Source organism: Procambarus clarkii, chromosome 35 (genome assembly GCF_040958095.1).
Source record: "Procambarus clarkii isolate CNS0578487 chromosome 35, FALCON_Pclarkii_2.0, whole genome shotgun sequence".
Classification (NCBI taxonomy): Eukaryota; Metazoa; Arthropoda; class Malacostraca; order Decapoda; family Cambaridae; genus Procambarus; species Procambarus clarkii.
In genome coordinates this window covers 27,107,518-27,128,609 of record NC_091184.1, presented here as the reverse complement: position 1 = coordinate 27,128,609, position 21,092 = coordinate 27,107,518, and the positions used below count along the sequence as shown (strand labels likewise).

General features: G+C 39.3%; 1 protein-coding gene across 3 annotated transcripts; it reads right to left on the bottom strand.

The window, feature by feature from the left end:
- Positions 1-3,013: 3,013 nt before the first annotated feature.
- LOC123768510 (uncharacterized) lies at positions 3,014-21,068 on the bottom strand. 3 transcript variants are annotated; one of them, XM_045759138.2, is made up of 8 exons: positions 20,857-21,067; positions 18,341-18,479; positions 15,697-17,812; positions 13,365-13,520; positions 11,516-11,736; positions 9,306-9,430; positions 7,237-7,352; positions 3,014-6,111 (listed from the first exon to the last, which is right to left on the bottom strand). In XM_045759138.2, exons 1-8 carry the CDS (start codon positions 20,878-20,880, stop codon positions 5,925-5,927), a joined length of 3,084 nt encoding a protein of 1,027 aa, XP_045615094.2. In that variant the 5' UTR covers positions 20,881-21,067; the 3' UTR covers positions 3,014-5,924. The 3 variants fall into 3 exon arrangements, with proteins under 3 accessions (XP_045615094.2, XP_045615095.2, XP_045615097.2); XM_045759139.2 differs by having other exon boundaries at positions 11,516-11,733; XM_045759141.2 differs by lacking the exons at positions 3,014-6,111; positions 7,237-7,352; positions 9,306-9,430 and adding an exon at positions 9,483-9,916 and having other exon boundaries at positions 20,857-21,068.
- Positions 21,069-21,092: the final 24 nt, after the last annotated feature.

Below are 21,092 nucleotides of genomic sequence, written 5' to 3'. Positions count from 1 at the left end.
AGACTCGGGAATCTGTACACCAGTTGATTGACGGTTGAGAGGCGGGACCAAAGAGCCAGAACTCAACCTACGCAAGCACAACTAGGTGAGTACACGCAGATACACACACACACACATTTACCTGAGAGTCACTAACACTAGTGGCCTCGACGAGGACAGGAAGCTGGCGGCTTGTCGAAGGTCTCCCCCATTTGCCTTGATGATCTTTTCCAGTTGTAATTTAAAGGTTCAACAGAGTTTTGGCATTTACGGCTTCGGCGGGTAGGCGTGTCCATGGGTTAATAACCCTATGGATGAAAAATCATCTATTCTCAGTCCTACATTGAGGCGTGTTGAGCTTGAAACCGTTGTTCCTTGTTTGTGTTACACCTTACCATTAAAAAACAATTTCCGGATCAAGATCCTCCAATTTGTTCAGTATTTTAAACATTTCAATAAGATCCACTCTGTCATGCCTGGTCTGCAGTGTCGTTAGCCCTGTGGCCCTCAACCGTTCCTGATACGGGAGATGACTAAGCTCTGGAATGATTTTTGTTGCCCGGTGTTGCACCTTCTCCAGAGCAGCTATATCCTTCTGAAGATGAGGTCTCCATGCTTGGATGCAGCAATCCAAATAGGGAAGACCAGAGATTTATACAATTGAATCACTACCTTCTTTTCCTTGAAATCGAAGGTACGCTTGATTATTCAAAGTGTTTTGTTAGCTTTGTTAATTGCGGTTCCTACTTGCTGTGCAACTTTCATTGAGTGGTGTATTTTGACACTAAGGTCCTTTTCTTCATCAGTCTGCTGTAATGTAATATTATCAATTTGGTAGTTGTGGCACGGGTTGTTGACAAAACAACCCGAGGGAGGGGCCTCGTAGCCTGGTGGATAGCGCGCAGGACTCGTAATTCTGTGGCGCGGGTTCAATTCCCGCACGAGGCAGAAACAAATGGGCAAAGTTTCTTTCACCCTGAATGCCCCTGTTACCTAGCAGTAAATAGGTACCTGGGAGTTAGTCAGCTGTCACGGGCTGCTTCCTGGGGGTGGAGGCCTGGTCGAGGACCGGGCCGCGGGGACACTAAAAGCCCCGAAATCATCTCAAGATAACCTCAAGATAACCCACATGCAGGGTCTTGCATTTGTCAATGTTAAAAAAACATATTAATATTAACACTTACCTGAATTTACCTTAGAGCCACTATATCTCTAGTGGCCTCGACACGGACGGGAAACCGGCGGCTTGTCATGAGTCTCCCATTTGTTCTGATGATTTTGTCTATTTGGATCTTAAACTGTAGCAGTGTTTTGGCATTTACGACTTCGGCGGGTTTGAAGTTCCGTGTGTTTATAACCCTATGGTTTTATATAAACCCTTCCATGGGTTTATAACCCAACGGTTAAAAAAGCATCATCTGTCTTCTGGCCTACATTGTGGTGATTCCATATGTTGGCCTCCGAATGCATGATAGAGCTGATGTGTTAGCCAAAGAATCTGCCTTTAAAGGCGAAATTGAGGCGGCTTTTCGAAGGTCACCCCATGTGCCCTGATGATCTTTTCCAGTTGGATTTTAAAATGCATTTGCAGCTTCGGCGGGTAGGCAGTTCCATGGGTTAATAAGGTTTCGTTCCTACAAGAGATCTTCCCCGGCTTCCCAGCTTTCTTTGCCGTATAATGCTTTGAAAGTACTGACGGTTTTGGCCTCTACCACCTGCTCACCTAACTTGTTCCAAATCTCTACCACTGTTTGCGAATACAGGACACCTGCGTGTCCTGCCCTCTGCTAGCTGTCTGGCCTGATGACCTCCCTGCAGCCTGGGCTGCCTGTTGACTGGCCGGCCCGTCTTCCCTGCGTTCTGAGACGCCCTCTCCTTCTGCACCCTCTATCAGTAGCCTCTGGTGGGGTATTCCTCCTCCCCCTCCCCGGGCTTCCCGGAATTTTCGTCGCCTCAAGCAGCACTGATTATTCCTCTTTTCCAAAGTGAAATAAATACCAGTAATTCCATCTATCATGCAAGAGGAGTCAAACATCTATGGTTCATCCAATAAAATCAGCAGATTTCTATAGATGTTACTACTGCTCGGCTTAGACTCGGTTAAAAGTATCTTTGGGAATTCTCATTATCTGCTGATGTAGACCTGACCAAATGTAAACTGTGTCAACAAAATTATTTGCACGCCCTCCGTCACTGTGTGATGGAGTGCGAAAAGATACTTGAATTCAGAGACAATTCTATAACAAATGTTCCAGAGATGTGTAAATATTTCATTCCAAATGATCTGCTACCAAAAATCTTAGCAAAATATTCTATTTGCTAACTGTAAGTAGTAACTAAGTGAATGTAACCTATCCACCGCTGCCCACTGGATAGGGGGCGGTGTTCAGGACAGACATAGTGACACTAGCTCTCTACATGTCAGTTACTTAATTTAGAAACTGTTCTTGTGGTCGATCTCGAGCCCATTGATGATGTGACAACTGTATTGAATTTGGTAACTAGCTCATCAAGATTATAACTTGCTTAGCTAAATGAATTGTGGGGTTCATCCCTGAGCCCATTATGTACCTCTGTAACCTTTTCCACTACTGCCCACAGGATGGATATGGGGGTGCACAATAAATGAACTAAACTTGAAAACCTTCTTCCAGGCATATTTTCTCTGCACACCACAGAATGCCTTCCTTGACGCCTCCTGCCACGCACAGGCCCTCGGTGTCCTGGACTATGCCTCCTGCTGACTTGACCCTGCCTTCGAGTAGAGGAGGCTGTAAATACCGCAGAACGGGGGTAGAATAAACAAGAAAACTTAAAAAAAAGGGGGGGGGGTCGTTCAATTTGGAGGTTAGTCGTCACACTAGTTTCTATGCTTTACCTAATTGTAGGTTTGAGCTCGTCAATCTTTCTGATGGTTTGCAAATCAAATATTCTTACATATATGCTATAACTAAAACATTTAACCAAATATACCTTCACAAACATGAGTTTTTTAAAAGGTAATATAATTTTAACAGGAACAATTAAACAAAAATATCTGCAGTATATTTATGGAATATATGAAAATGATATCAAAATTAATGTGTGATGATAAGCAATTAAAATTGATTTATAAACAATGAAAATATTTTTTTACAGATAAAAAGTAGTAGAAAATAAAGCATACGGTATCTATAAATTTTATTTATAAAATAAAGCAAAAATTAGATATATAAATACAACTTTGAGCTTATTTGCCATAATAGCATTGCTAAAATAACTATCACATCATTGGGGAATAGCCATAATCGATGTAGTGGTTAGAATAAACAGTAATGTATATAAAATAAAAACTAGTATGATGTAATTTGCAAAAATTAAATATTAATAATAATATATTATTACTATTATTATTACTACTACTGTATTAAGAAAATTAGTAGAACCTGTAAGGATGATTCAAACTCACTCATACACTCGGTACTCCTAAGCAAACACCCTAGATAACTACACTACGACATAGTAAGAGCAATGTAACTTGGGATGCCACTGAATCCTCTAGGGGTCCCAAGACTTCCAACTGAAGTCCAATCAGGAGTGCATAGGGGCAACGTGTAAAGCCCTGATTCGGCTTCAGTTGGAGGCCTGAAGACCCCTAGAGGTTTCAGTAGAATCCCAGATTGCATGGCTTTTACCATATTGTGGTGTAGCAGTGTAGTGTTTTCTTGGGAGTACTGTACCAAGTGATGGGATTCAAATCCTCCTTTTGTCTCCTACTGATTTTCTCATTGATACATTGCAATTATTGATTTCATTGTGCAACAATAATAATAGTAATAATACAGTATTATTATTATAGCTCAGTTGACTTCAAAATATAATTAGACAAATACTGTAACAAAAAGTGTTTATCTTTATTTTCAGCTTTTCACACGTAATGTTGAGCTATGATGAAATTCTTCCAAAGAGAAAAATGGGCAGTTGAAAAAATTATGAATAACATTATACCAACTACAGTATTACCTTTCCATGCATTATTTATTGAAATTTTCAAACATTATAATTAATTCAGTGTACTGTTGATGAAATTAACTACTATCTCCAAGTCCTTATCATATGGGTATATATGTTAGCTGTTCTGTAAATAAGAGCTGCCATCAAATTTTATTTACATACAATTTACGAAGTAATCTTAAATTAATATCCAGATCACATAATGCTGACACTTCAATGAAGCAATCTTGCAATAAATTGTCTAAACTTTATGCACTGCACTTTTAATAACAGCACAGTAATAAAGATGTGTTGATAATACTCTACTACTATTACGAACTAAATTTCTAAGTATTCAGACAAAGGCACACTACTCAATGGCACAGAACATTCCAAGACAGGACAGAGACAATAGGGCATGTTTTATTTCACCCAATGTGAAGAGCAGAGGTGCCATGGGCACAATCAGAGAACACTGTATGAACATCAGAGGTCCACGATTGTTCAACGTCCTACCAACGAGCATCAGAAATATTACAGGAACAACCGTGGACATCTTCAAGAGGAAACTAGATTGTTTCCTTCAAGGAGTGCCGGACCAACCGGGCTGTGGTGGGAATGTGGGCCTGCGGGCCGCTCCAAGCAACAGCCTGGTGGACCAAATTCTCACAAGCCAAGCCTGGCCTCGGGCCGGGCTTGGGGAATAGAAGAACTCCCAGAGCCCCATCAACCAGGTCTCATTTCATCTAGCAGTTACGAACTGTTAGGAATGGTGGAGGTCTGCCACCCCTTTCACATGTTAACTCTTCAAATAACCAAACCACCCTGTAGCCTGTTTCTCTAGTGGCGCCACGACTAGCAACATTGCCAGCCAATGGGAGAGCTGGATGAAAGTGATGTCCTGCGGCCTGGGTCCTGGCTAAAGCAGTCAATAGCTGCCTGACTTGGGTATAGATGGACCTGCTCTGAACATTATTAAGATTAGCTTATGTTTAGGCTAAGTTAGGTTTTCTCTAATGTGCAGTGGTCTCACATCCAGCCTAAAGGTCCATGTCCTGATATAGGCAGTGTCCCATAATACTGACTCTGTACTTTGGCTAGGAATAGACCAGTAGGTTATTGATTGAAGGATTACCTAGTGTATTTTCTCCCTGCAGTTCAACCATGTGTGTATTACCTTCCAGTTAGGTCTATTATTGAAAGATATCTGCAATTGGATTGTCTTGGCTAGTTGTAGCCCAACCAAAGTTTTATTCCTCCACTGTACTTCCCATATATAGGTATTGTCTTTTAGTCCTAATGCTGCCGAGTGCACTTTGTCTAGGAGTAGAGATGTATGTTGTGGTACTAGGGGCTAACTAATGTATAGGCTGAAATGTAACCAAAGTCTAGGTTTCTTATCTTACAGTTTAATCTACTATTGGAAGACATCTGCATTGTCTTTACATATGCCGATAAGCAGCCCAGACTATTATTTTGTAGCACCACAGTTTATTTATTGTACTTGCTTGGAACCACTCGCCTTACTTTTTTTCTTAGGAATATAGCTTTTTTTATAAATATTTCCATATCTATGTCCTCCATGGTGTCTTGGATCCCATCTAGGCGGATTTAAACGAATGACTGAGGATTAGGATAGGTGGCGGTAACAATAGTTACCCTTGAGTTACACAATTGACGAGTTGTATTCTAGGGACGGTCAGTAGTCGGCCAAGGGGGACCTAGATAATCTTAAGTATAAGATTCTTGTCCCCAACAACAGAAACTAACATGCCCATTTTAAAGCTGCACATATTAAGTTGCTGATGCCGAATTTATTATATGATTTATGATAGCGTATTTCTCAATCTAAACGTTAGTGCTTTCAATAAAAATATCACCGATGCGTTTTTCTGCAATATAAGAACCATATACATTCACTGAAAGCTGAACTATAATATTTACTTACTGTTATATACAAAAATTAAAATATATCATCTGTACTGTACATCTTCCATTTTCACAGGTTCCATTTTACATTTAAAAGCATCAAAGGGCACATGAACTACAACTCCATTGTCTAACACAAGGACAAGACCATATGGCTGAAAACAAGCACAAGTTAGTCTAACAGTTCCGCACGGTTTTAATGAGGCGTCTTCAGTGTTGCTCTCATGTAATCTGAAAAAATAATAATAATAATACATTATGCCAGATATCAAGAGGTGTGCAAAGTTGCATACATCATGTGGAAATTTTCCACAGATAAAACATACTGTATATATGAATCAATTCAATCCTTTCCTAAGCCTACACGATAATATGAAGTTACGTAACTAGATCAAGAGTGTTTCGCAGGTGATGTAAATTCAGTTGGAAAACATCTTCACACATGTGGATGCACAATAATTATAACCATAATTTTCCCTATTAACCTCTGGGCTGCACAGTTATTAATAGCTGATAACAGCCTAGTGCACAAGAAAAAATAGTGACATTTTTTTGTCCTAACATTGTTAAAATGCATTCCCTGTCATGAGAAAATAATAAAAAGAAAAAATAGTGACATATTTTGGCTATGGTAGGACGGGGAAGTTTGGCAAGATACAAGCGCTGGAAGAGTACACGTTTGGCCGGTCTGCTCCAGCCGAGCCGTGTGGCGGGAGTTGCCACAAAGATGATATTACCTAATTATTTCAATGTCTCTGATTGTTTTTTCTCTGGTTCTTTGCTTTTGTAATGTGGGTGATAACAATCCCCAGCTGTGTGCCTCTATGAAGGGGTCAGGTTCTGGCTGTGGTCCCCAATAGGCCAGTTGGCTATGAAAGATGTGACTCAATAGTGAAAAGCTATCTCGGACAGCTAGCTTCAAGTAGCCACCAAGAAGTTCCCACAGAAAACCAATGCAACAATTTAGTAACATTGGAAAAAATTGTGGGAACTCTTGCTGTTTGCACAGCTCAATGTGACTTTTCCTGGGTGTCTGCAGCATTAATGATCATGAATCTTAGCATTGTAATGAGATTTGATCCCTTCACTACAGCCAAAATGTAGAAAAAAAATTATATTTTTCCCTTGCTCAGGAAATACATTTTAACAATAACAGAAAAAAAGTCATTTCTTTTTTCACGCACACTGCATTGGGCAGAATTGTCATATTAAATGATTGTGTAGCCCAGGGATTAAGTGCCTGTTGAGCATCATGCTGATAGGAATGATGAGAGGCTGATGGAAATATTGCAATCTAAAATATGAACATATTATTTAATGGAAGATAAATGGAAACAAATCCCCACAAACACTTGCCTTAAGTCATCAGGAAATGTCTCGGTGAAGGTTTCTTGTATGCCACTTACAGGATTCAGAACTGTCAAGTGCATCTTCCCACCATCGATGTCCATGCTTATGAGAAACACCAACTCCTGAATTGAAAAATCATGAAAAATATTATCAAATAGCTTTTGAAAAAAGGAACAATATTTACATGAAATATGTTTCTAATACAGCAGCATTTCTTCCTTAATGTGAAATTTTTCACTTGGTATCAATAACTGCAACTTTTCCACAACCAATCATTTAGTTTCTTTTATTAATGACAAAACTTTCAGTTACATGGACTGTGAAATACTAAAGAAACTGTTTGTGACTTTTGCGAGACCAAAATTGGAATATGCAGACGTTGTATGGGGGGCCTCGTAGCCTGGTGGATAGCGCGCAGGATTCGTAATTCTGTGGCGCGGGTTCGATTCCCGCACGAGGCAGAAACAAATGGGCAAAGTTTCTTTCACCCTGAATGCCCCTGTTACCTAGCAGTAAATAGGTACCTGGGTGTTAGTCAGTTGTCACGGGCTGCTTCCTAGGGGTGGAGGCCTGGTCAAGGACCGGGCCGCGGGGACACTAAAGCCCCGAAATCAACTCAAGATAACCTCAAGAAGCCCATCAATATACAGTAACTGGAAAAAGATGCAAAAGCATGCTACAAAATGGCTTCCGGAACTGAAAAACGAGTTACAAAGAGAGGCTAGAATCATTATTATGCCCGAAACGCTTTGCGTAATAGTGGCTTTAGGCATTGTATGTACTAGCTCTACCTATAAGTCAACCAATCCTTGTATAAATTTATTGTATGTATGTACCTTACCTAAATAAAATTGTATTGTATTGTATTGTATTAAATATGCCAAAGCTAGTAGATAGATGAAAAAAAAGAGGTGACATGATCACCATTTACAAAATAATAACAAAAATTGACCAAACTGACAATAGAGGAATTCTTGAAACCAGCAACTTCAAGAACAAGAAGACACAGACTGAAGTTAAGGAAACAAAGGTGCCCAAAAAAATATTAGAAAGTTTTTTTTTGCAAACAGTGGTACTGCAGATGGTTGGAACAAGTTTAAGTGAGAAGGTTGTGGAGGCCAAAACTGTTGGTAGTTTCAAAGCATCATGTGACAAAGAGTACTGGGAAGACAGGACACCACGAGCGTAGCTGTCATACTGTAACTACAGTTTGATAATTACACACACACGTACTGGTGAACAGAGTCACCCTTCTGGTCTCTGGTTGGGTGGTAGGAGGGTGTAACTAGCAGTGTAAACACCTTAGCTATTGTGTCCCTAGTTGCAAGTTTTGTTTCTATTTTCCTTGCAGCCGAAATTTTTCGAGCACTCTACCTTTATGTTGGTTTTCCTCTTAGTTATGATGATCTAACGTCCCCTACTCCCTCTGCCTCTATTGAGTGGATCAGGCTTTGTTTCTGATCTCCAGTAGGTATTTATGATTCATTAGGGCTTGGTGCAACATGTGTAGGGATATCCAGGTAGCTAACTCTGGGCAACCACTGAAGGGCTTACACCAGAGTACAACTTAGCTTTGAATAAAAACTATGTATACGATTCAAACAGCGGAATCGTTTCATCAATGAATTAAGCATGAAGGGAGAACTGCTTGGTTGAGTGACCTTTGCATGACCTAGTCCACCATCTGACGGTGGTCGGGGAAGGATGAGCACAGGTTGTTACTTGTGACCAATTATGTTACCATATTTTCACCCGGTTGTGTTTGTTTTCTCTATGAACATTGGTTTGTTTGAGGACATTTTACATTCTGTTTTGTTCGCTTTGGTGTTAGGTTAATAATCCCTACACTTTCCTCTTCTCTGTTGAGTGAACCATATACTGGTCCTGTTATTAGATGCCCGAGTGTTATTATTTGCTCTTCTTAAACAAGAATATGTTCAATTTTATAAATGCCTTCATGTAATATTTACAGGGTTAAACATTAATACATAGTTTATCAATGTCTTAATATCAATGAGTATCTGCATTATAATTTGTATAAGAGCAATACTAGATGTAAGCAAATAATAACATACTTGAGATGCTAAGGTCCAAGATGGTGGTATAGCCTCCCACTTAATTTGCTGCAAGATGGTATTTTCTATAGCATCATATATATATAGGATGTTCCCTGCTGTGCACAACACAACTCCCTTGGGATCTGTATAGAAAAAGTTTTAATAAGAGAGATTCTGATCACAAGAGCCATTCTTGTGCCCAGATGTAGGTTACAATGTTACATTGTTACAATGCCCGAAACGCTTTGCGTAATAGTGGCTTTAGGCATTGTATGTACTAGCTATACCTATAAGTCAAACAATCCTTGTAAATATTTATTGTATGTATATACCTTACCTAAATAAAATTGTATTGTATTGTATTGTTGTACAAGTGCTCTCTTAAAACAAAGAACATTAAGATGTATTCAACATTTTAGGCAAAGTTACTGCTCAATATATTAACATGTAACTGCTCATTTCCCTGTTACTTTCAGCAGTAACTAGCCAGAAAAATTAAAGTGAGGAGAGGTAAGTATAGAAGACATTATGATATGGTATAACTCACATAAGGAAATAAAGCTGTCTGTGTTTCACAACTGCCTTCTTTCTGAGGTGGGATGCAGGCAAGTTTGACAGAGTGAGAGGTACTGTAAGAGATTGTCAGGTTTATTCCAACCCTATATACGATATAAAAATGTCATGACCATAATGAAATAAATCATAATTATAATTTATTTTCATAAAACCATCATTGAATGTAATGAAATGACAATTTCTTGGTGAAGTGAAGCTACTATTTTCAGATTTGGTATTATCTACTAGGTCACATCAGCCACGAAGTTCTATAGGCCTACTGGGGATCAGCCCCAGAACTAGGGCCCCTTCAGAGACACAAGGAGTGGCGACATTTATTTTTTGCCACTACACCTGGGAAGACAACCAGGGCAAGACTTTTCCTTTTCTTGACCCGCCTGGATCCCTGGATAGGATCCTTGATTTTCTCTCCGTCTCTAGCGATTCGTTACTACTGTACCTGCATGCCACTCCCTTAGCTTTGGTAGATGCTCTTTGGGTTGATCTGATCTCTTTGGTCCCCCTGTTCCAGGGCTCTTAGTTTTTCGGTTGTCTGCATTGTCATCAAGGCTAGCCAGCCTACAGTCGATCCTGGGGCCCATGATATTTGCAAACATGTTGCACTTGTGGCAGTCATCTCTAATATGTCTTGGGCAGATATTCAGGCTCAGGAGTTTTAGCATATTAACAGGATCATGGGGGCCAGGTATTTAGTCAGTGTCCCTGGTACTCTTCGGTCCTGGGTTGCCCTTGGTTGTGTTTCCTGGCTTTTGGTCTCTGCTTCAACTAAGTGTCTACTGCCTCTCCTCCTCTCTGGTAAGTCTACAATTTTTCTCAACTACAGGGAGCCACCATAAAGGCTTCCCCAGAAAACCAGCATTGAATGAAATGAAACGCCTCTTTCTGGTAGAGCCTTTGTGGCTCTCTGTCTCTCTCCCACTGTCCTTTCGATGTTCGTCAGTTCATTGCAATATTTATTTGATCCTGAACTGGTCTGATAGCTTACGATGGACCGAGCTCCAGGCTGCCTTGTGGCGGCAGTCGGTATTAACGGATTCTGATTAGTTTTGCGTGTTTTCTTTGTTTTCCACTGTTTGGGGAGTTATTTGGCAGTTTAGTGACTTTTGGGTCTTGTGAACCCAGCTTTGCGTCTGTAAAGCTTTGCGAACATTCTGGATGCCTTCCTGGTGATATGGCGTATTGTCATTTGCTTCCGCACCTCTCGTGAGGGAATGGGGGCAGGTTTTGGTCCTGGTCCCCTGGTAGGCCAATTAACTGATGTGACTGGTAGACTGGAGCAATCTCAGTAAGATAGCTACACGGAAACACCATGGGCTTCCTTCCCCCTAGAAAATGAACATTTTGCAGAATCATGAATAATGAAAGTGGTTCTCTACATCCCACTATGTTATGGAAAGTGTTTCTCTATATGCTACTGTATTAAGGAAAGTGGTTCTTTTCGGTGCTACCATGGCAAAGAAAATGGTCCTGTAGGTGCTGTCATGAGAAAAGGAGAGACAGGTACCTAACAAGGCATGCACATATGCATGTGTGCAAAATACATATTTGAACACTGGGTAGCCGAACAACTCTATCAGTATCACAGAGGAAAGATGAATATTAATATCTAGAAAGCTATTATTTGAAAGTATCCCTAAATCTCCTTAACTTACCTGGTTGATTAAGAGCTACAAGACAATCTAGAGGTCTATCCAGAATTTGTGAACGCAGTGAAGAACAACACTGTAGCGCCCACTGTTTGTTACGTTTGGAAAATGTCACATCCAAATCCACTACTAAAAAGCACGCTGAACTGGAAGGTTCAATGGTGTTCCAATAAATAGCAATGCACCATTCTCCAAGTGCACAGGCAAACAAATTCTTGGATGTACTGCTGTAACAAATAGAGTGTTTAGAAAACAAATAGGTTTTTAGAAATAAATAAAATGTTGTGAAAAAATTAAGTTGTGGCATTGTAACTGTGTTTTGTACAATGACAGATGATAATACAAACTCTTGATAAATCATCATCCTTGACATATGCGAGAAATACAAAATTGGCAACTGCACTCGGCGATTTCTGGGGAAGCTCCTTGGTGGATCCCTGAAGCTATCTCACTGAAATGATTCCCCGCCACTGGATCACATCTGTTGCGGGAGTTCTGTTTGGCCTACCAGGTTTCCCTCTCAGTTCCCTGTTACCCTATTGGTCCAGGTAGTTTTTGTTAATGTAGCTTTTATTGGCTCTTGCCTCTGGCTGCAAGCTGGGGGAGCTTCAAGCTTTTCTCCAAAAGCAGGAGGTGTGGGTCTTTCTGCCCTCATGGTCATTTTGTTCATCTGCCTCCTTCTCCTCCTTTCCTGATCAAGAATGAGTCAACTGGCTTCTGAAGAGCCAGTTGACCCTGGCTCATGCATCATTTGATGTGTTCAGTGGCAGCGATTCACCAATACCTGTGTGCCACCAATTCCTCCAGGGTAGACACTTTGTTGATTGAAGCCGTTTCTTTGGTCACCTATTCCAAGACTCGTATTTCTCAGGTTGTCTACAGTGTCAAAAGCTAGCCAGCTTGTGGTCTACCCTCAGTCCCACGATATTTGTAAATTCACAGCTTTCGATGCTATGTTCTCCAAAATGTTGTGGGTTGATATTTGGGCTTGGGTTTTGAAGCCCCCTGGGTAATACTGGCTAACAGCCCAGTACAGTATTTGTTCAATGTTCATGGTCCCAGTCAGTCATGCATTGTATTAGTTTGTTGGTTTGTTTTGTATCAGGGCCAGACTGACCAGTGAGCAGTTGTTCGCTGGGAGCTCTGGACTGCCTGGTGGCAGCCATTACTACAAATGGGTTTGAGCACATTTTGAGTGAACTAATTGTTTTGACTGAATCATTTGCAGAGTTGTTTGGCTGTTTCAATACTTTGTTTTCAATGAGCCTTGCAGTTGTCAGTATTACTTCATTGACTTTCTGGATGCTTTCCAGGTAAGGGTGATTATTATAATCCCCTTCTCCTTGCACCTCTGTGAGGGGGGGGGGGGGCACATTTTGGCTCTGTGCCATGATAGGTCCTACACGACTCCAGCCACAGATGTGACCCGGCAATGGGCAGCCATTTCAGCAAGATAGCTTCAGATCCACCAGGGCTCTACCAGGAAGAGGAGTTTCAGTGCATTCAACACTAGTTTTTTAATTTAAAATTATAACCTGCTAACTCAACTACACTCATTTATACAATATGTGATAAGACTGGAACCAAGAGCTGCTTGTTAACCTACACAACTGTTGATTACCACTGACACTAGTGGCAACTTGACCAAAACCTTATGATTCTGCTTTATCATTACACTTAAAGATATTTTCTCTATTCTTCAAACTATCATACAAAGTTGGGCTTGATACACTGTTCTCACTGTGAAGCAAGATTCAGTGGATGACACTATAAATTTCTGAATTATCTAAAATTTCTTAATAATTGCTAGTGCACCACATTTCCCATGTACATGCCATCACTGCAAGCATCTTACCAAAAAGAAAGGCCGAGTCCAGATTCTATGACCAACGACTTGTCACTTGGGCTAAAAAGTATGCAGAGTAACCGCAAGTCTGCTTCGGTAGTTGTAGTTATGGCTACCAAGTATCTGGTTTCTTCATCTGATGGCAGTCCCACTGCTACAATATTCCTAAAATAAGTTACTTTAATATTATTTAATATCTATATAGATAAAACTTATTAAATAACTTGTATATTATCTTTGAGAAAATGTTGTTAAAAATGTATTAGAATGCAAATATGATGAATGAAGGAATAACTTTAATCAGATTTGGAGATAGAAGGAAGCTAAACCACAAACATAAATGTTTGCCAAAGATTTTAAGAGAAAACAGCAGTTAAATATAGGTAATGGACATATTTCACAGGTTACTTAGTTTAGGTTAGTATATCAAATAAAAATTAAGGGATATAAATCTTTTGGGTGATTTTGATAATCTGTTAGTACGAGCCACAGATGGAGCAATGCTGAACGATGGGAAGTCCTGGATAGACAATACCAGAGTGCCGAATGGCACATGGAATCAAATCCAAGGGAGGGGGGGGGGGTAAGTACCTCCCTGGATTTGATTAAAATCAAGATATGATTTGATTTAATTCAAAAAGTCCAGACTTGAAGAGCATAAGAGAAGGTCGAACCAACGAAGTATGTTACTGGACCGACCTTCTGATAGAGGCAGGGCCACGGAAACATGCCCAGGTTCAGGCACTGAGCAAGCAGTGTCTGAAACCAAGACTGAGCTGGGCACCAGGGAGCCAGAAGGATCACCCTCTTCTGGGAAAGGAAGCTGGCGACGCAGCAGGTTAACACTTTCGCTCGGGGATGACGCAGCATTGCGTCATCCGTTTACTGGCGGTAATGCCGGGGATGACGCAGCATTGCGTCATCCACTTTAAAAATTCGCCAAAAATCAGGTTTTTATCCGATTTTTTGGGGACTGGTTTTAAAATGTGCGCCGATGTCTTCCCATTTTCTTTGTTGAGCCTCGTGGCCCTCAGGCGGCTTGGCACATGCCATGGGCCCATTGTCTTTGCTCCACTGTTGTGACCAATGTCGCCTCCCCTCGCATCTCAAACGTGTGAACATTTCGGCTATTTCCCGTGGCTATATTTCTTACTGCGGCTTTAGAAACTATCTACGCTTACTCCACGATGGATAGTAATCATGAACAAGGCCCTTCCAGGAAGAAAATTGCGAAAGAAAGGCTTGAAAAGGGTGGGAATTGGGAGTGTAGCAGGAAGGCCTCTGAGCACTCACTCACGGCTAACGCGTGGCCCGTCTTCAACTCGTCGGCGGTTGGAGCGTGACCAGGTTTTTTTTTTTATATGCTAATGTTCCTATAGAGAATTTTATTACGAACCCATTGAGACCAAATTGAAAGACCTAGGACAAAAATTGAGGTGACCAGAGTGAAAATAGTGAAAACATTTTATCCCGTTTGCGCGCTCCCGGGTAACTCGTTCGCACTTTCTCTGTTTGCTGCGGGTAATTAGCTGGGCTTTTGGAGTTTATATGCATTTAGTGTTGTAGAGAATTTTATTGCGAACACAATGATACCAAATTTAATCTCGTAGAAGGAGAATTGAGGTGACAAAGTTGAAGAGAGTATACACTTTTCGAAATTAACGCGCGCTTCTGTGACACGCTGGGGCCCATATCGCCCTGTCGAGGGGTGGCGCGCGGGGTGAGCGAAAGTGTTAAGGGCTGATGGGGGCCTGTGCCCAGAAATCACAACGACAGTGAAAGGAGCTGCCCTGGAAATACCAAAACAGCCACTGAAATCACACCTTACCCAGAGGAAGAATGATGCAGGTAAATTTCTGGTTCCTCAATTGAGCAACAGTCGAGTCACTTGGGGCTGCCTCAACACCAACAGATGGCAGTGCTGCAACTGGGTCAAGGCTGCCAGAGGCAGGGAAAGTGATGCCGACTGAGTCCCAAACGAAGCCCATCCAAATCCAAACCTGAGACGTCAACAACTGGGACTAATGCAACCTAGTAGATCATACCATTTCACCCTATTGTAGCTTTAAGAAGCCAAAAGGAGCTCCCCCAGAAAGTTAAGTGAATGGGAACAATTAGCTTATTGAATATAATATGGGGATATATGAAGGCAATGAAAATGTATAGGGAAAATGCATTATTATAAATGAACATGAGATGTTAGCCATCCTATACGTTCAACTAGCCTCTATATATACCAGCCTCTTTAATTTATGCTTTCACACTGTCTCAAACTAATTCTACTTATATTTTACTGCATTTATCAGTTCATTAGTTTTGTTTTATGTAATCAAGATGTTACCTTATATCTGATGCTCTTCCAACTTGGTGAGAAACTTCACTTAATTCTTCCCAGATCTCTTGTAAACCTACTCTGCTTGAAGCTGGCTTTCCAAAACTGGACTGCAGATCTACTGGATGACTTTCTGATCTTGCCCTTAACCACCTTCCTTTTCTACTTGCACTCCAAAGAATAAAGCCACATTCATGTACGGTGAGGATATTTATTTTGTCTTCATTACCATCAGGTAAGGTTACCAGAGATGATGTTAGAATTCTCCCATACTTCTCACTGACTGACAGAGTATGCAGCCTCACATTTTCTTTATTAATAAAGTTATGTGGTTCATGTTTTGTATCATTAATAAATGTTTCATCTTGATATGTATATTCAGAATGCACATTTGCTTCATTTACACAAAGGATATCTCTATCTTTGTTACTTCTCACTACGTTTTCAAGGCAATTTTTCTGAGCAATTACATTACCTACTGGTAAATTCTCTTTATTACAGTGCTCTTGAGGAATTACCTTAAGTCTTCCTTTCTCCTTTAATGCATCACATTCTTTGGCAGTATTAGAATGTCTGTTTTGCTGTTCACTGTTCTCTAGGCAAGAAGCTTCATGAACAAAAACATCAATGTTATCTTCAAAAAGTTCATCAGGCACAGTTTTTTGGATTGAGCCTTTATTTAGATCATCAATACAATTATTTAGAAATTTACATTTGTTCAAATTTTCAGACTCGTCTAAAACTCTAATTAATTTGTTCTGCACCTCATCTTTATGTCTCACTTTATGTATCACCTCAGAAGTATGAAAATTGCTCTTTCTGTTCATTTTTATTCTTTCCTTGCCTTCTGCAATTTCTTTAGAAATTTCACAGTTTGTACTCACTTCTTTTTCAGAAATTTCACTTATAAATTCCTTCATCATTTCTTGTTCAATCTCCTTTATCATAAGTTCTTCTGTTTGGTGCATTCTGGTATTATGGTCTTCCTGCATGTCTATTTTTGTGAGCGGCTCATTAATGCTCACTTGACTGACACAATTTTGGTCAATAATTCCAGTCAGTCTTTTGCTGGGTTCACCTTTGTCACTGGTCACACTTCCTGAACCTTCTGAACTACTCTGCGTAGTTCTGTGATTTTTCCACCACTTTCTATGAGATGCACAACTTCGTTTTATCTCAATATTTTCAGACCGAGTGTGGAGCTGCGTTTCAAAGAGATCCTGTGACCCCACTTCGTTCTGCGAACTGGAATCTTTAAAACTTAACATTCTTTCTACCTGAAGCTCTTGATTATCTTTTCTACTAATCACAGAATTTGTACAGTTTTGAGAAACATTTTCAAACAAAATATGTGTAATGCTTGAAGTGTTGTCATTTTTTTCTGGTGACGGCTTAGGCAAACAGCTTTCATTTTCAAACCAATTTATACTCTTGTCATTGGGTGTGCTGTGATGTAGTGGTTGTCGAGAGTCTTGAGCTTGACTAAAATTCTTGAAGCTTGTTACCTCTGGCTCACTGTGGGAATTAGAAGGATAGTGTGTTTCATTATAGTGAGGAAATTCTGACAGACCATCACTGCATTCCTTTCCAGAAACCTTTGATTCAGTTACTTCACAGATAGATAGTTTATTTTGAACTGTTCCTTTATCACCAGAAACCAAAGCAACTTGTTTAGGAAGAGAAAGTTTATCCCCATTGTTCTTTAAAGTATTAATTTCAGAAAAAGCACCAATGGAAGAACTGCCAAAACTAGTGTTACATATCTTGGGTGAATCATTATTGTTTGTCAGATCACTGACTATTGGAGTTTTTTCAAATTGTTTGTCATTGTTTCTGTTTGGAAATTCATTTTCATGATTAGCTTCCGTTGAAGGTACTCCTGCCTGGTCGTCCTTGGCACATGATTCCTTTTCAAATTTCTTTCTATCCTGAGAATTAGATCTCCGAGATGACAACGATCTATAATGTTTGTGATTTTTGTCTTTTCTTTTACTCTCAAGATATGGGGTTGGAGAAACAAAAATAACTTTTGGGGAATCATTACTAAATGTGACTGTTCTTGAACCACTGGACTTGATCTCTACTTCCTCTGTAATATTTTTCTCAGGATCACTGCTTGAATTATCTGCCATATGAAAACAAAATTAAGATGTGGAACAAACAAGCATTGTACTGTAATAAAAAATATGATAAATACAGTAGAGTATTTATAAACACATTAAACATAAGCTTTATTCTCTTTATGATTAGTTTATGACTTGTGATATACAGTAATTTGTTATTGTGCAATAGTTTTCCCTTTTAACACACCACATATCTCATTCTATACCTATGATGATATTTCTTAAATATATATAATAAAACTGTCCATTGTATCTGCATCAACATTTAAAATTCAAGATGATAACCTGCCAATTGGATAAAAATAAAATACTGTACATACTGTATTCACAGATTTTTGTGATGCAAATACAAAACAGAAAAACTTTACTGGTTGATAACCAGACTAAAACAATTTAAAATAAACATAATAAAATGTATAAATGTATGAAAATACTAAATGGAGAATTCTTGTGAATACCTTCATCGTGACAAAAAATTCAAAACTAATTTATCTACAATTTATTTGTACAAACATGTACACCTCACTCACTCTGTGAATCACTTGCTCCATTGTGTCTTCTCAGTGTTTCTCGCACGTGCTTCTTTGCTCCAAGTACTTGATTGTACTTCTTAAGCTTCCGTTCCTTTCGTCGCAACACACGTTTTATTTCTGCGAGTTCTGCTGCTAGCTAAGAGTGTGTTAAAGAAAAAGATGTACTGTACTTTGCATACATAATAAAATGATTATTACAAAAAATATTAATTACACTAAGTAATAATGTTTTTTTGTTCCTGGGTTGTATTATTTTCTGAGTGCTTATGCTTCCAAAGTATAGACAATGGTTATTATTCCATTCAAATTTTGCTTTAACCTTTGGCTAAGACAGATTAGGGAAGATGTCTTAAAGGTATCTGATAGCTCCAAAGGATACCTGATCAACCAGGCTGTGACTCATACGTCAGGCTGCGAGCAGCCGCGTCCAACAGCCTGGTTGATCAGTCCAGCAACCAGGAGGCCTGGTCGACGACCGGGCCGCGGGGACGCTAAGCCCTGGAAGCCCCTCAAAGTAACCTCAAGGTAAGGTAGCTGCCGACTTATGAAACAAACGTCACAGCTCTAAACAAAGAGTTGGCAGCCTTCAAGACTTCAAGACACCTTCTATTCAAGTTTGAGCAGAATAATCACAATTTTCTATACGTTGAAGGCATAAGTACTACTGTAATCAGAAAATAAAACTTACTATACAAGAACAAAAATTGTGTTGTATTGTGTTATCTGAGAATTATGTAATGTTACACAACTGTATTTTTCCTTTAAAATATACAAGATAAGGTTTACACCAGAGCAGTAACATAATGTGATGTACAGATTAGGGAAGATGTCATCAGATACATTTTCTGCATCTATGAAAACCTAAATATTTACAAGGCTTGTGAAAATCCTCTTCATAGTAATTACAGCACTTTACAACTTTATGACAAATATTGATCTGCTGTACACAAAGCTGGAATACTGAGAGCTTGAAAACCAACTACTGTACTGTACTGTATATAGCACTGATACCATATCTGTCACTTGAAACTGAAGTTTGTTTTCCATTTATTTCAGATTCAGATTCAGATTCAGATGTTTATTCAGGTAAGGTATATATATACAAGTGATGTTACATTAATGGATTGATATATAGATAGAGCTAGTACATACAATGCCTAAAGCCACTATTACGCAATGCGTTTCGGGCAAGAAAAACATTAATATCTAGAACTTAATACTAATTGAGCATAAAGAATAAAAGATGTTGAGAACAAATACAAATAAAGATAAAAAAAAAAAAAAAATCTAAGAAGTCTAAATCTAAATCTTAAATCTTAAATCTAAATCTTTCTAAGGAGCTTTACAATATCTGGGTATAAGCACATAGGACAAAGTTGTACTGACGACCTTCAGCTTTCCTAGACATAATGGATATAATTACTATTACATGAACAGTGATAGTGTTTCTAAAATTAAAGAAATTAATGACTGATGCTGAAGAAATGCTTTAAAGATGCCAGAATTATCCTAGGTAGTGTGAAAGACTTCTTTCTGCTTAGCAGCCTATGATGTCCACTAGTATCTTGCCTGTATCTTTGCAATACAGGCAAGGTCAAAGGTTAATTTAAAGGTCAATATTTTTATTTGAACCCTGATTTAAATATGCATAAAATAAAAGGTGGAGAGCCACTCAATAGCTTTAAAATGGTACTGTATCTGAATGAACTCTTATATGTCCCATAGGAGCTGAGCATACTCGTGTAATAAGGCATAATCTTGGAAAATTGATTTTTTGGGGCAAAATTCAAGGTTTCATATCTTTGGAACCATTTTAGCTATAGATCTGAGACAAAAGTCACTCACTTTCTCTCACTGAGCTCTATAAGTGTACCAAGTAAGTACATAATTATCAATTGCATCAACATCGGAGATAGTGCCGGTAACCACCTGGGGTGAACTGACATGGAATGACTTTTGGGTCCTTTATCGTAGTTCGTGTGAATTAATATTTATTTATTTATTTATTTATATATATATATATATATATATATATATATATATATATACAAGAAGGTACATTGGGTTTGTGAGAATACATTGGATAGTACAGTATTTACATTCTTGTAAAGCCACTAGTACGCGCAGCGTTTCGGGCAGGTCCTTAATCTAGCAGATAATTTTAAGTAGCTAATTTCTATCAGAGTTGATAAATAATAATAATAATAATTTTTATTTAGGCAAAGGTACATACATAAAGAGATTTTACAAAGTTTGTTGGCTTTATAGATAAGAGCTAGTACATACAATGCCTAAAGCCACTATTACGCAAAGCGTTTCGGGCAGAAATGATAAAGATACATTGCAAGAGAAAAATGAGACAGCAAAGACAGACTGAGTGGCAGGTCACGTCTAGGCATATTCCCAAAATTTAAAACACATTCAACAAGAAAGTCAAATGAGCGATTTCTTAAGAAATAAAAGAAGTTAGTAACCTCAACTTCCAACAACGGAAGACACAGGATTATCTCTACCTTATGATCCACAACGGCGTCCATTAAAGGTATTGACAACGACCGTGAATTCCTTTATGGCCACAGCTGCACCGGGCCCTCAGCCACAGTTTCCACAAAGTCCTCTGCCACGACTTAATACAAGTCCTGTGCCCAAGCTTCAAGTAGTCGACCGCAGCTTCCACCAAAACAGTCTTGTCCTCCCGCGCATGTGTTCGTTCACGGAACTGCAAGATAACCACATTAATATGACCAAG